Source organism: Nicrophorus vespilloides, unplaced genomic scaffold (assembly GCF_001412225.1).
Source record: "Nicrophorus vespilloides isolate i.1.1-1 unplaced genomic scaffold, Nicve_v1.0, whole genome shotgun sequence".
Classification (NCBI taxonomy): domain Eukaryota; kingdom Metazoa; phylum Arthropoda; class Insecta; order Coleoptera; family Silphidae; genus Nicrophorus; species Nicrophorus vespilloides.
Window position 1 is genome coordinate 1 of NW_017098686.1, and position 15,908 is coordinate 15,908.

Sequence of the window (15,908 nt, forward strand, 5' to 3'; positions counted from 1 at the left end):
GGTATATATTGATGATTATATTAATACTTGTTTATATTAAAGTGTATCGAACTGGGATCACGGTAGAGATTCCTTTATGCAGATGTATATGTTTATATAATAATGCGACTAAGAGACGGCATCAATGTCCCTAGTTGGTTAATACACTATATAAATAATAATAATTATAATAATAATGGTTGGACACAACAGGGACACCGCGAAAAATTAGCCATTTAATTTAATTTTTATTTATTAAAAATGTAGGATTTAATTATAAAAATACAGAATTTATTACAATTTCTTGTTAAAAATGTAGTTATGAAAAAACAGAATTTTTGAGTTTTGATAGAGTTTAAAAGGTACATTTTTCGATTATACGTAATGCAGAGGAAGTTGTTTTGTTAGAGTGGAGGCGGCTAATGCAATAATAATTTAAATTCGTTCATTTTGTTAATGTACATTAAGCGGGTGGTTTTCCGCCGCAATAAACGACCGGAGGGTGGACGCATCCCCGCGACCCTTGCAATGCCCGTAACCGCCGCCCCCACATTAAAACCCATATTGAATTCTTTTGCAACTATTAAACATTTACATACATTGCGATTTATGGGCCATTTGATTTACGACCCAATTGGGCGCGGCGATGAAAAATTCAAACTGTGTCAATATTTCGCATACGGGGGTTGAGGGTTTGGTTGCATGAGTTTCAGGGGTGGGTAGCATGTGGATACGTAAGGCCTCGTTGCTGATTTTACAGCCTACGGCTCCGAAAGTCATTCCGAAAAGGGGGAAAACATACACAAATATTGTACAGTATTCGCACTCAGTTGCACGCGTTTTCCGCGACACCGACCAAATTCCCTACGTTTAATTAAACATTAATTACATTTATTCACAAACTAAATATTAAACCTATACATTTATTTAGATTGAATTACGTTGCTTCGCTTCTTGTATTTCGCATTGGAAATAATGGATTCACAAATTTGTTATTAATTTTTTATTATAGTTTTTGCATTGATCGTCGTTTGATCCTACATCGCTCTTCAATAATTAATTAATATTTACTTAACGTTTCAAATATTTGGATTACAGTTTTGGTCTTCCCTATTAACCTTTAATTATATTACAATGTGTTATTTCAAGTATACACTAGAACGATATTCGTAATGACCATAATAATAATCATTATATTAAATTTGCCGTAATTCGCAAAAAGCCAGCAAGCATTACTCTACACAAAATCACATTTCTATGTTTACATTTACATAGAGTCATTAAAAGCTCATTACTTAACAAATCATCCATCATCATCATTTATACCCCTATAGAAATACTAAAATACACCACATCAATCTATGTGAAAATAGTTGCTTGTTATATATTATAATTTATATAATTATATAATTCAAATTATATATAATATTTATCAGACAATTCTCCAATCTAAACCAATGTACATAAATATTGAAAATTATTACAGATAAATTAGGTATAATAATATATAATTAATATAATTATACAAATCGTCGTAATATTTTTTTCTTTTATTTGTATACCACCATCACCCATCATTTCCTGTGACATTCTTGGATCTTCGTCAATTTTTGCCTTTATCAGGGCTACATTTGTGTCATCGGTGAAAAATTTTGGGCGATCATCACGAGGTTCGTCCTAAATAGAAAAATGGAATCTTTGAAACCACTTGTAAATGGTCATAAGGGATGATGCATTCACTCCATATGCATTTTGGCATTCCTGGAAAATTTGCATAGGCTTGAGTTGAGTTACATAACTAATCTTGCATTTCTTCTATCCATTCTTACCGATCTTCTTGAAATTTGACATGAAATATCGTTAGAGTTTAACAAATTTAGAAACAATTTTTGTCTTTTCAGAAACAAATGTATTAACGCCAACTAAGCGAACTTTTGTATAAGTTTTTGATATAATTATTACAATAATTATTTTTTATGTAAGTACAGGTAAACGTTGCCGTCGCAAATCGAATTGGCGTAAAATGAACCCATATTTACAGTGAGGTAACTATAAGGTTTATTTCTATATAAGTGTAAAATCAGCAATTAATAAGCATTACCGAACACGGCGAACCGGCGCAAAACGATGTTTACCTTTATACACAATTTTTAATGAACAAATATTTTTAATGAGACTGTGAAACGCGGAAAACATGAGTTTTCTTTGAAGTTCCATCTGATGTAACATTGGTTAATAATATTTGTTCGAGTTTGTTTTCGACTGAATATTTATGATATTACTAAAGAGGGTTGTAAAATGTTTGTATACATTTTGTAACTTATTCCCCAATGAATATATTTTGAATTGTTAGAAAGAGCGCATCTAAGAAAATCACGTCGTTCATGCAACCCTCATCAAAGATTAACTACTTACGAAGTGGATGTCTTTAATGATTATTTTAGGGAAAACTGCATGAAATTTTAATTGAATTCAAGGGGATGTTAGGTGCGACGTAAAATCTTTGTCCCGTAGGTAATTTATGTGAAAGATTTATGACACCAGTAAGTCTTCATGATCCCCAGGGATTTGCCGGTCAACTGCAAATATTAGCGTCAATATGTTACAGGTAACTCCACCCCAGGACGGTCTAGAAGGGAGGAGAGGCTTTAACGCTCGCAATTTGCTTCTCCATAACTCATTAACATGATCATCGACCCTAACCCTCAGATTTTCCTACAACTTTCTTACGATCTGATTTATATCCTCATTTTATTATCTTTCCTAATAAACAAGATTTTATTATAAAACACAATTGTTACATTATTTACTTTGTATTTTATTTTAAAAAAAAATACAGTGGAACTTCGAATAACGAGTTTAATCCGTTACAAAATTTTCGGATTTTTTTACTCGCATAGTGAAATACTCGTATAGTGAAACATATTAAAAATACACAAAATCCGGGACTTCTCTTCTCATCGTCACTCGTTATGCAAAACGTCGCTCGTTATGCGAGGTTCCACTGTACAAGGTCTAAAAAAACTACAACTTTAACAAATCATTACGCAAAAACCGACAATGCCACAAATTTAATTTTAGATTTATTAGTTTCGTTGATGTTTTTCCTTTAAAATGTATGTTAAATATATATTCGACTATCATTAGTTTTTGAGTAATTAATTGAAAAGTAAAAATATAAATTAATTTAGTTTTTATCAAATTTAATAAATTATAACACAGACACTAGTTTCGTCCTAGAATTCTCATTAAAATGTATATTGTGTATCTTTTATAACTTCATTAGTTATCGAGTAATTAAATAAAAGGCAAAGTTTTTAAAAGATATTTAGTTTCCTGAAACTATTATGATCCTTAATAATGAAAATGATCTAAAAAAAAAGGTTATTTTAGGGAAGAAACCCAATATTTGCCGTGGAATATTTTACATCCCAATTATACGAAATCTTATATTTGCAAGGGCTTCCGTCCCATTAAAATATCGGGTAAGGAAAATGGAAATGGAGAAAAAAAAAGAATCACCGAAGCCGAGAGCACATTGAAACGTTTTTTAATGCTCTGCATGTAATGAAATATTTATGAGGGATATATGGAATTTATTATTATTATTATATATATATATAATAAAAATCGATTCTTGTAAGTCTGAAATCTGCGACGTCGAGTGTAATTTGATTTGAACTTACCATAGAAATATACACCTTCCTTTCAAGTTGATGAAAATAGAAGTAAAATGAGATGGATACAATACGTTTAATCTCGCGGTGTAATATCATTTTCATGCCGGATTTTATTACATCGAATTCGGTAATAAAAGCGTGGATTCTATTAACTATTCGATGGAGCAAGAGCCGAAGCTGCGTGTATAATTTTTTTTTATTATACAACAGTTGTAAATAATATTTAGGATGGTATTCTGGCCTAATTTATCGTCCGGTATAAATCACGCTCGGATTATCCGTTTTGCGGCTTATCCATGTAGGGCACTCTTCTATTATTATTATTATTATTTTTTGTATGAAAACAAAGCTTAGGAGATACACGCAACTGCATCATTTACATGTAATTAAATAATTTAAATATGATTATAATTTCATTTCTTATTTGCAAATTCATAATCCTTCAGAAAATTTATCTGAAAGCTTTACAATAAGAAGATATATATTATATCATTAATAACTAATCAAAAAGTAATTATAAGGTTATTTCAAGACGTGATACAATAGCTTGGCGGCTACTATATTTATAGTATGTTCAATTTCATATTTCTCGCACGTTCTATAAGTTACTTTGGTGGTTTTAACGCTGTTTCTTTTTTGCTTAATTAAGATTTATAATTACTTTTTCACTGCTTTTTTTAATACTATGTCTTCACGTTTTGATGTATTACTAATTAAAGTCAAATGTTCAGGCTTCAATATACAAGTATCTGAGTAGGAAGGGCGTTAATCTTACGCAACGTATTATGCAAGTAAAGTTATGCAATGTTCATTGCGTAATCGAGAAACGACGATTTTTCGATGTCTTCAGTAGCCCGTTCTTCCGCTATGAACTGTCAAAAGTTACGTTGCTGAAAATGCAACCTCTTCAATTTATTTTTTCAGGATAACAACGCAGGATAAGTACGTAATTCTATAAGCTATCTCAGACAATTCTAGAATCGATATTTCGATTTTCAGAGTGCCTGAAAATTACCAAAAATATCGTTTAATTGCCAATTGGATTTTCTTAAAATCTCAGTTTGATAGAAAAAAAACGATTTTCGTTAATTAGTCGAAAAACTAATTCTGATTTTTATTAATTTCTCGAAAGTTACGTAATTTTCTTGCATTTTTGTTGTTGCATTTAACACAAATACATTTTGTTATTATTTATAATTTAATTTCTCGAGAATTTATACAACACAGTTTGTTTAAACATCTCATTTAAAATAAAAATAGATGTGTTTACCTTTACGTGGGTCGCACTAGAAATATTATTCGGTTTATGTAACGCTTTGATAAATATTAATGAGTTCTCGATATCGGAGTGATATTCAGAATTGAACTAATACATTTTGAGAGGGGCTTTTCAATATTAATGGTACATTCGTTAAATATGGATATGGACCATGGGAAAGTACTCACGATTGGAAGCATTTAAACATTGCCGGGAATATATTTGACATCGACCTGTCAAATATTTATTATACACAGAAGCTTTTTGATCTCGCATCAAATAAGCCGCGATTACACCTGACCACGGATATGAAAACCAATATTTGATCTACATTATAAGAAAAAAATATGTAACATTGGGACAAAATAACATTAGGATAGTTTTAACAAAATATCTGAATATTAGAAAATGGAAAAACTTAATTAATTAAATGAATTGTTTATTAATTAAGTAAATCGCATTTGAATTATGCGAATTTTTACTAATTTTTCATTAATTAAGTAATTGATAATATTTGATGTTGAAGTTTTACTGAAAATTTGAAAACGAATTCTAGAAAATAAGAAATAATATTTACATAAAATCCAGGAAATATTAGTTGACTTGTTTACTTTGCAGATGCGGTCTATTGTAGTACGATTCAAAAGGACGATTTTTTTTTATATCCTTTCTTTGCTAAATACACATTTTTAAAATTGAATCCTAGAGAAAATATTTGTGTTTACTTTAAATTGCGAGGAGTATACATGGACATCATACACGTAACATTCGTTTTATTTGATATTTTATTTTATTCTTCCTTCGCTCGTAAACAAGTTTATTTTTATTTTTCGTTTTCCGAATAGACCTTATCCAAACGTGTCCAGTGCAATTTGGGCCTTCTTGAATATTTCATCCTTGAATTGGCAAGCTGATGGAAGATGGTAAAAGGTGGAACTTGGCTTTTCCTTCTTTCCTCCCTAAATCATAAATCAAATAGTTTATAAAATTTCAAGAACGTTTTATAAATCGCCTGAAAAGTTTATAAATTGCGGCGGATGCGCTGGGCCAACATCCTAAAGAATTCATATCCACACATTCTGCGGCATTTCCGCAATAGAAATATATAAAATCACTACAGCGCATTTCCTATCCTTGATTTTCACGCTTTTCATTTACAAATTAAAAACTGAAAAGTATAGTTATATAATTCTTTGTATTTGAAGAGAAATAAATATGTTTTGGTTGGTAATGGAACATGTTGAAAGAGAATCTGAAAAATTCGGTTACAACTTATGGATTTTCTTGGGAGTACAAGAAAGTTGCTTGTCCTGGGAACAATATAACTTGAGAAACACCGTTGTGTCGGCAGTAAATTTCACGCGGAACTCTCAGGGAGGATGAACGAAGCGGCGAAAAGAAAATGAAAAAAGGATGCGGAAACAAAACGGAAACAAGGAAGAAAACCAACAAAAAAAATATAAATAAATATGAATAAATGAAGGTTCGCCATTGGAGTATTAAAGACATCTCTGAGCAATTGGCCTAAAAAGTTTTCGTGACCGTAAAAATTGCGCATTACAAACAAAACCGGAGTAATGAAAATATAATGTTTCGGACCAGAGCGAAAAAAATAAAAAGAATAACAAAGAGAGGATACACATTGAGAGAGACAAAAGCTACACACCGCACAAAGCAAACAAACCGGCGTAATTACATTGCACCGTCCAAAAAATTCATTTATTTTTCAAATTTTGTCTGTGGAAGACAGTTTAATCAATGTTGACAGCGTTCTGTTATATATATACATATATTTGTTACCCTCCTGCTGACGAGTAAATTGGACACGAAATGTAAAACATACGTAGCATCTGTTTGCACTCAAAAATTGGAGGAATATATATACAGGTATCCTCCAACTTACGAACTAGTTCCGTTCGTAAGTCGAATTTATTCGTAAGTCCGGGAACTTTAAAAATTTCAAAATATACCACACTTTATTATGATTTTTACTTTAATATATGTTAACTTCCGTATTACTGACTGCATAGATTTGAAAAATAGATTAAAATAAACAAAATACTTTTCAATGTAGACATCACAATTATTTCATAGAAACCGACAAAAGAGATAAATGCAACTAAACATCTTTCAAAGTTATTTTGGACAGTTAATTTTTTTATCACTATATATTTTCTTGTAACAAGTTAAAGCTTTTAGAACTTTATTCGTAAGTACGGGAGTTCGTAAGTCGGGGGATACCTGTACAAAGTCTGTTACTTTTATATTTGTTGTGTTTTCAAATTTATTTTATTTTTTGCCTTAAGCTTATTTAAAATCCTATTAGGATCCGTGTTTCTGCTTCTTCATCTTTTTTTTTTCAGAGACTTTCATCACCTATTTTTTTTTTGCTCGGCTTAGTAATTTAGTTAATGTTGTTTTCAATTACAAGTATAATATTATAATTTACATTTCGCCGAATCCAAAACTTTATTCATTAAGCTCCGGCACCCGATTAAAGCGTCTGTTATTGATCTGTGCAACATCTACAATTAATTACGCTCCTAATGAAATTCCATTTATCCCGGATCTCGTATGCAGATCTGCTGGACCAACTTCGGAGACTGCAATAAAGTCAGTTTTTATGTAACCACCCGCAGGCAGGCAGGCTGGCAACATTTGTCGACGGCAACAAAGTTACAAAGTTGCCGCAGCCGCGCACATCTACCATATCGTGCCCAGATCTACTTCGTTACATCATATACAAACAGACCGACGGATGTGAAAATATTTAAATTTTTATTGTTATTACACTTCCGCCGTGTGATGATTTTAAATTTTGATTAAAGCCGCGGATATTGATCCTCGAATCTGGAGCGCAACTGGCCCAGAGCATCCCCCCATCAACCCTCGGTGCGGGTCTCGCTCCGGCATTCGGCAGTCGGAAAATAATAATAATAATAATGATAAAAAAAAAAGGGAGATGAAGAAGAAAAGTGGAAAATGCAAGGGAGGAAAACGAGAAGAGGAATATTATGTATATGAAATAAATTAAATTAGCATAAGCCTCGTGGCAGTCGGATTAAAAAAGAAACGTGGAAGTTACAAGCGCATATACATATTTAAATTTTAAACTCGACTCGGCGACTAATTCGTTCGAGATAAATTCAAAGGCCGAGTACAAAGGATATTTACACACACGCAAAACAAGCAAAATACTACAAAGGTAGACCTCTGCGGTGAAACACTAAATGTAATGTAATCGAATTACAGCTACATCAATATCAGAGTAGTTCTGAGTAGAAACGTTTCTCTTAACTTAAATGGCTGAGACGAGATGTGGTTGGTTATTTATTTAAGAACTGGCTTCAATGTTAGTTGATTATATTCTAATTGAACTCTGATTTACAAATTTACCTACCTTGTTAGCTTTCAGGCAATTTTAATTCATGAACCTTCAGAAAATGTATCTATTTGAAAGCTTTACAATTAGAATTAGTACAATCAGATTATTTTATTATTAGCTTAATTAAGATTTATAATTACATCTATATATAGATAATTGAAAAAAAAAAAACGTTTTTTAACACTAGTTTTCACGTTTTAGTATATTATACTAAACTCTAATATGTTATTTCTTAATAATTAATAAGCCCATTAGTGTATATAAACTAAATTGTATAAGCCTATACATCATACAATATCATCAATGTATTAGAATCAATTACTGGTGATGTGTGTATCTAATCGGCACTAAGAACAGTTAATCCCTCCTCAACAGACTAAGCTCACACATTAACTATTCACAAGGGGCCTAATACTTTTATTGAATACTAAATTAGCAGAAGGACCTCTTAGTCCTTTCTTCACTGTATATTGCGTCCTATTTTTTTTTTGTTTCAACGATCTTATTTATTCAGTAACCCAAGAAAGGGAAAAAAACAGGTAAAAGGGAAAGGAATAAAAGAAAGGTACGAAACTTAAGTTACAAATAAAGTTATCTATGTGTTTGGATTTAAATAAATTATGTAATGATAAAGTTTGAATATAGCAGTCGGTGATAATTCATGTGATGCGAAGATCATTTCATTTGGTTCGTCGGCTTTCTCGATTTTTCGTTTCATTATACGTATTTTTTTTTGTTACGTACTCCCCTTTTCGTACTTTCCATTTTGTTTCATGCCTAAAAGCTTTTTTTGTGCCGCAATTTATATTTATAATACGTTTTGAATCGATGGGAGTTTTATTAAAATTAAAAGTATGTTCTCAGTTTTCAACATATCCGCACACTCATAAAGTAAAACCATGTTTGCAGATATTTTATTCAAATTGTACTACAATAGGATTTAATCAATACTTATGAATTATATCGTATTTGAACATTTATGCAGTTTGTAACGAAGTATTCAGGAAACGTATAGATAATGTTAGTAGTGTAGTTTGTTTAATACTTTGTTGGCTTTACGAAAATTGTGGATGTATCGTATGTTATATTATTAGGAGATTTGGTATTAATGAGAGCAATTAGAGAATGTGTGGATGAGTTCACTGTACCTACAGATCAATACTTTTCTGTTCTATTTATAAATTGTATTTGCCTTCATACGTAATTATTAGTGAAGTCGAAAGCAACAATTTGCACTAGGTCGATTTAACTCAATTAAGTTTGCGACGCAGAACGGAGCTTAATAGAGACGTAGGTGTATCGCGGCTGCTTTTTAAGGAGTACTAAGAATTGTATTTTCCTCCCCCAGCATGCTGGTGCAGAAGCAGGAGAGTTAATTTTCCAAGCATCGTTAGAGTCCGCCTTTTAGTAGCCTTTTACGACAAGCAGCAGCCACTTTGCTTGTATTCTTTGATCATTGCTCCGTCCGAAGCAAAAGGGCGAATTAAAACTTTCCTAATTACTTGTGTGCGTGCGCTTTCTTCTTCTACTTATTCTTCAACAATAACCGATTCGTTCTCGTTTCGTTCGAACGGCTCTCTTTATTAGTAGAATTCCCTTAGTTTGGGGTCTCGCTGCCTATCGCTTTTCGAGCAACATCGATTTGGGCCAATTTCCCAGAAGCGCGGAACGTTTCGGAAGATCTGAGGCCCAACAATAGCACACATAGCATCTGCACGATCGATATTAGGGGAAGAGCAGAACGGGAAAAGCGGCTTAAAATGCGAACAGAAACGGATGGACTTTTTGGTTGAAAAGTGAAAAGGAGATCAATACAGAGAGATCACCAAAAAAAAAATGCGCAAGGGTCGTCTAACTACAATATGTATTCAAATTTTTAAACGCTTCAAAAGGGAACATGCCGAATAGACTGAACACAAAAAAAATTAAATAATGCGTAACAATGACGGGTTTGTAGCGCACGCAACGCCCTTTGATATATATTCGAGAAGTTACTGTGATCAATAAGAGTATCTTGGGCCCTGCTGCAGTTGTATTTCTCAAAACTGGAAATGGTTAGTTTCGGGCAGTCTTTGAACACTTACTAACAACAGTTTCAAACATTATTTCTAAATCAGGATTAAAGTTTCTCTGAAGATTTTGTACGAGATAAACCATATAGAAATACTAAGTATTATCTAATGGAAGTAGCTTTAGTCACTTAATCCTCAATAATCCATACACTTAATACACGTTTCCTAAAGTGGAGGCTACATTTTTTTAAATAATTTCACTAGCATCGAAACACATGCGAAATATATTTAATTGATATCCAATTACCCATTAAAATTAACTAATTTTGAGTAAATTTAAAAATTCATTTAAAGTTTACATAAATAAATGAATCATTTTATGATAATTTAGTTGAAAAGATTATAATTAGTAGCTAATAACTATATCTTAGTATATTCGTGAATTAAAGCCTACGCGCAGAAGTAATGGGTATAAAATGAAAATGGTGTTTCATTCACATGAATTGATTATCTAATAGGGTGGTGTTTAACGTAGGCTTACAACTGGACAGGGCTGTATATTGTTTAAACTTTATAAATAGTTTTTAATGATGAATCCTTTAATTAGTCTACAATTATTTTATTTTACAGTATGATTCGCAAATGGTATACTGAGGCCGAAAGGAGTATTGATTAGTTTGCAAGATTGTACAGTCTGGTATAAATTAGTAGAAACGAGTTGGGAGTATTATTATTATTAAAATAAATTTTGTAAAATATCGATTTCAACATATTTATTCCTTCATATATACACACACATAAAAATTAATATTGTTGCTTCGCAAATAATAGCGAATGGAAGAAGCGTGTGATGTAACTAAATAAAATACTACAGTCAGTCTTCAAATAAATTTACTAAGGAGAGTAATCGTAACTTTCCGATGGCGAAAGCTGTAGTAGTATTTGCCCGTAAGCTCATTAATTTATTTCCAGGATTTCGTTTGATTTAATCATCTGCTTGCAATGTCTTAAGTAAACAGAGATGCTATTATCCTCGCAACAAAATTAATTGAAACTGTAATATAAACTATAAAGAGAAATTAATGTAAACATTTAAGTATAAACAGATTAACCCTAATTAACCACAGGAATTTCACGGCGAACACACAGAAATTAACGATAACTGCATATTGCAAGAGGTTCCTTCCAGCGTGAAAGAGGTTTATTCATGTAAAATAAAATTAAGAAAGAAAAAATATGTCTAAATCAAATGAAATAAAAATACAATAATAAAATGACAAATCGGATAAGTTAATATAATTTTAGATGTCTTCGACTGTTTTTCAATCGATGTCGATATAAGCCTAACAAATAATGGTTAAAAAGAACAATGACGGAGATCTTTGTAATCGTTAAAATCATTAAAAAGTACAAATTAAGAGAAAAAAAATATATAGCTAAATGCCTGATAGCTAAAATAATAATACCAAATAAAATTAAAAAAATTCTTTTTAAGTGTATCGCAACCCTGCTAGATGAGTTAAACCATTTAACCAAAATCAATCAAATACATTCACATCTCGATATTCTGCAAAATATTGCAATGGGAATATTCAGAATACTATCACAAATAACAAATACAGTAAAATTATTTCAACGAATTTATACATAAGCAGGGTTGCGTTAAATTGGATTACTTCTAGCCGAATAAAGAGAAATCCGTTAATTCCGTGAGCTCTTCATGCAGGAGTAACTGTTCTTTAATTAATTTAGCAGCATCCTCTTCCATCTGTCGATCTTTGTGTCTATCGTAGCACGTGTTTTGTTTCATCATCAAGAGCTTATTATACATATTCAGCACCTTAAACAATCCATCGTAGTTCAAAGAATCCTAAATAGAAATGTATCAATTCATACCTGAGTGTCGACCTTATCTAGAGCCGCCTTCACGTCTTGTTTTCTAATATCTTTATCCACCAAACTTTTGAGCTTGTGCAGCTCACTTATATTATGTTTATTCACAACCTCCAGCTCTTGTTGGCATTTCTTTATTTCCATAAGAATCTCATCATCTGGTGGATAAGTCTGTAAATAAATTCTACTATAATTTAACGACATCAATTAGCTTCATTTTGTTGAAATAATAATGAATTATTATATCCGGATTTTTTTTTCTTCTATTTTTCATTACCTTGGGTAAATCCTCGACGTCGAGAATCCCTTGATCCACCAGTTCTTTCCGTAGAAGTCTGTCTAGACAAAGGCCACTCCTCATGCCGTTGCTGGACTTAATGGTGTACTCGGTAGATTTCTGAAATTTTTCGAACACGGTTGGCATTTGCTTTATGACTTTTTCTTTAATGAGCGTATCTAAAAGACGTTGCATCAATGGACTGGGGTACGTGTCATTGGTACTAAAGTTAAAAGTTTATATATCGAAACCTTGGGATTTAATTAGCATACTTATTCGTTACTCCATTACGCTTAACATCACTGTATGTGGAGTTTGTGGGTTTCTTGGGTGCTTTCATGTGTCCGTTCGTTTGTTCCCGTTGTACAGTATTTTCAGCCCATTCCGTAGCGTAGTGGTCGCCCACCTCAGGGATTTTGACTTCTATTTCTTGGGAACATTCTTGAATTATATCATCTAAAAACTATAATCTAAGAATGAACAGTGGATCTTCTATGGAGAGTTCACAGCTACTTACACACACATTATCTCTACTAACATCCTGGCAATAAGGATCTAATGATAACCAAAATCTATTTGATACATCATGTTTTTCAATGATGACTTTAGGTACTTTTCGCCGTACTGATTCATCATTTTTATAATTATTTACAGGTACTGCTTGCTTTGTTTTTAATATTTTAACTACATTTCGCGCGTCTGTGTGCCTCCTTTCATCTTCTCGTTTTCTTTTTGCAGATGGTTGCTTAAAACATATATAAAATAAAATATAAGGCAGTTAGTAAAAATTTTTGATTATACTTACATATGGCTTTCCTTTCTTATCCCTCCGATCTTCAGTCTCTGCTTTCAGCAATCTGATTCTAACAGCGCATGTCGATAACATTCTTTCAAAATCTTGTTGTAGTTGATCCAAGTCATCCATTCTAACACCATCTTTCTGGGTACGCTTTAAAACTATCCACAAGAGTTTAATTAATTATTTTATTTATAGCTGTACTTACTCGAGGTATAACTTGGAAGAGCCGTCGCAATGTCTGTTTGTTTGATTAGGGGTAAATTTATTGGGGCGCTTTTAATGGTTTCTTTAGATTTATCAACTTTATATTTTAAACTCTTCGAACTGTAAGATCTTTTTATGTCCATCTCCTGAAACAACAACACTTCTTAATAACTTTTAAACTATTATTGAAGTCTAAAGCTCTGATTAGGCAGTATATTATAACCTCAATAAATATTCAAACATTTCTTTAAAAACACCCGATTCACTTGCATTCATTATTATTTTAGAGCAACACTTCTTATTTTAACGTAGACTTAGCACAGGACAAATGCATTTTATAATAATTTTTGTAGAAAACAGAACTAGGTACACCTACCTGAAGTTGCCACGGTTCTTTGACTCTCTCTGACTCTCTCTCTCCAAGCCTCAAGCTTAGGCTATATCTGACATATATGCATTTCTGACGTTTGATTTCAATGAAGTTGACTCGGTTTCTTTACAGTGATGCAGTACGTTTGAATCCAGTTGTTGTTGTTGCAGGTATACCAACCTCTAAAAATCAGTTACAAACAAACCTCATGGTTGTCGGCGAATGCTTGTTAATACGTTAAGATTCGTTTGGATTTTGCAACTGTGCCTACATTGTAACAGAATATCAAGGATTTACTAGAAATCATTTCTTTCAATTATTCTACAAACATGTAAGTAAATTCTCATATAAAGTTTCTCTTATTTAATAATAACCTAATCTCTTTAGGTCTATTACCAAACCAAAATCAGAGATGACTGCTGAAGAGCTGCAGGCAAGAGAGGAGGAAGAATTTAACACGGGACCACTCTCTGTCTTGACCATGTCTGTAAGGAACAACACCCAAGTTCTTATAAATTGTAGAAATAACAAGAAGCTTTTGGGACGTGTGAAAGCTTTTGATAGGCATTGTAACATGGTTTTGGAGAATGTCAAGGAGATGTGGACAGAGCAGCCTAGGGCTGGAAAGGGAAAGAAGAAGGCTAAGCCTGTTAACAAGGATAGGTTTATATCCAAAATGTTTCTTCGTGGAGATTCTGTAATATTAGTGGTTAGAAACCCACTATCATCACAGAAGTAATAACCCCATTTCCCTTAGTTATTAAGTTAGTTTAAGACGCATTATATAGATTATGTTTTATGAATAATCAAGTGAAATTTTCACTGTTTGTACATTTTGATGTATATCCCACTGGTATTTTTTTTTTAATTTTCAGAATTACTCGTTTTATTTTGAATATGTTTAAGATGTTTTCTTTACTACATACTTATAATAGTTGAATTAAACTATTTATTTATACTTTATATATAAACAAAGGATATACTTCATGAATGTGTTTTATTTCTTTAAATCTATCAACATACAGTAGTTATAAATATTTATGCACATAGATATTTCTTAGCATACAACTGTGCCTTTTTATCAAAAGCTAATGACTTTATTGGTGTATTCTCTTGGTAGAATGGATTCATGGAATGTTTGATGTAGGATTCATAGACTTCATTAAAGAAATTCTTGATACCATCATCATTACGGTTATCATGCACCATGACAAATCTTATAAGACTAGCTGTGACAAAGGCGGAGACAAACCATTGATTGAATTTATCTACAGACTTTAGATTCATGCTATGTGTCTTCCATTTATGCTCATCAATCAAGTCCAAAGCTGCATGAGCAATAAACTGATTCAGGTGTCTATGGTCTTCCTTCTAAAATTGTAAACAAGAAGATGTATTGTCGATTGAGGAAACTTTTGGGAGTTACCTTGGGATCTTTATTGTTAGAGAACTCCAACTCGAATATAGGATTATCATTATGTCCTACAATCACGAAATAGTAACTTCCCGTTACTTTCTGCCCTTTCTTAGACATTTTGTCAATAGTTCATATTTTGTAAACAGTAATTAGAAAAACAAGTATTTTCAGGTTATGCCACTGTAATACTGAATTTGCTCACCAGATGGAGTATTTCTGTTATTTGTAATTACTACACTTTCAAATAATTATTTTCTTCTTTAAATAATACACACGTTCTTTTCTATATTCATTTAATTAATCGAATGTAAAGCAAATGAATTGATCAGTTATTGATGATACTTTCAGAAGCTCAAATATATTTGTATTTTTTTAACTATTATGTATAATATAACTATCTCTCTTTAAATATGCTGTTAAATCCCTTTGTTCTTCAAGTAAAAAGTGCATTTTTTGTACTGGAATTGTCGGATGAATTCTATAATCCCACTAGTTTGCTTCTTATAACTGTATTTCTTAACCCTTAGCAGGTTGTAGCAGGTATGAATTTATATATTTACAGGTTGATTCCTTTCGAATCTTCACGTGATTTCAGGTAAATATTATTTAAATTAGTTCTCTTCAATGTTGATAT

At 31.9% G+C, this 15,908-nt stretch overlaps 3 protein-coding genes across 4 annotated transcripts; 1 reads left to right on the forward strand and 2 right to left on the reverse strand.

Annotated features, from left to right (window-relative positions):
* Positions 1-11,680: 11,680 nt before the first annotated feature.
* On the reverse strand, positions 11,681-13,942 carry LOC108563014 (transcriptional adapter 3). 2 transcript variants are annotated; one of them, XM_017921553.1, is made up of 8 exons: positions 13,864-13,942; positions 13,489-13,633; positions 13,290-13,441; positions 13,002-13,229; positions 12,757-12,947; positions 12,485-12,707; positions 12,211-12,378; positions 11,681-12,154 (listed from the first exon to the last, which is right to left on the reverse strand). In XM_017921553.1, exons 2-8 carry the CDS (start codon positions 13,628-13,630, stop codon positions 11,993-11,995), a joined length of 1,266 nt encoding a protein of 421 aa, XP_017777042.1. In that variant the 5' UTR covers positions 13,631-13,633; positions 13,864-13,942; the 3' UTR covers positions 11,681-11,992. The 2 variants fall into 2 exon arrangements, with proteins under 2 accessions (XP_017777042.1, XP_017777043.1); XM_017921554.1 differs by lacking the exon at positions 13,864-13,942 and adding an exon at positions 13,711-13,839.
* Positions 13,943-14,037: 95 nt separating this feature from the next.
* LOC108563015 (small nuclear ribonucleoprotein Sm D2) lies at positions 14,038-14,780 on the forward strand. Its single transcript, XM_017921555.1, has 2 exons — positions 14,038-14,188; positions 14,245-14,780. Coding segments are annotated over exons 1-2 (354 nt in total). The 5' UTR covers positions 14,038-14,186; the 3' UTR covers positions 14,597-14,780.
* Positions 14,781-14,835: 55 nt separating this feature from the next.
* On the reverse strand, positions 14,836-15,467 carry LOC108563016 (probable trafficking protein particle complex subunit 2). Its single transcript, XM_017921556.1, has 2 exons — positions 15,284-15,467; positions 14,836-15,228 (listed from the first exon to the last, which is right to left on the reverse strand). Exons 1-2 carry the CDS (start codon positions 15,389-15,391, stop codon positions 14,896-14,898), a joined length of 441 nt encoding a protein of 146 aa, XP_017777045.1. The 5' UTR covers positions 15,392-15,467; the 3' UTR covers positions 14,836-14,895.
* Between the last annotated feature and the right edge of the window lie 441 nt (positions 15,468-15,908).

Excerpts from the sequence above, each read along its gene's own strand:
- LOC108563014 (XM_017921553.1), bottom strand. The coding sequence starts at position 13,630 with ATGGACATAAAAAGATCTTACAGTTCGAAGAGTTTAAAATATAAAGTT. Across the intron at positions 12,948-13,001 it reads TTAGTAGAGATAATGTGTGT|TTTTTAGATGATATAATTCA; the intron begins GTAAGTAGCTGT and ends CTTAGATTATAG. Across the intron at positions 12,379-12,484 it reads ACGTCGAGGATTTACCCAAG|ACTTATCCACCAGATGATGA; the intron begins GTAATGAAAAAT and ends ATTTATTTACAG.
- LOC108563016 (XM_017921556.1), bottom strand. The coding sequence starts at position 15,391 with ATGTCTAAGAAAGGGCAGAAAGTAACGGGAAGTTACTATTTCGTGATT. Across the intron at positions 15,229-15,283 it reads CTAACAATAAAGATCCCAAG|AAGGAAGACCATAGACACCT; the intron begins GTAACTCCCAAA and ends TTACAATTTTAG.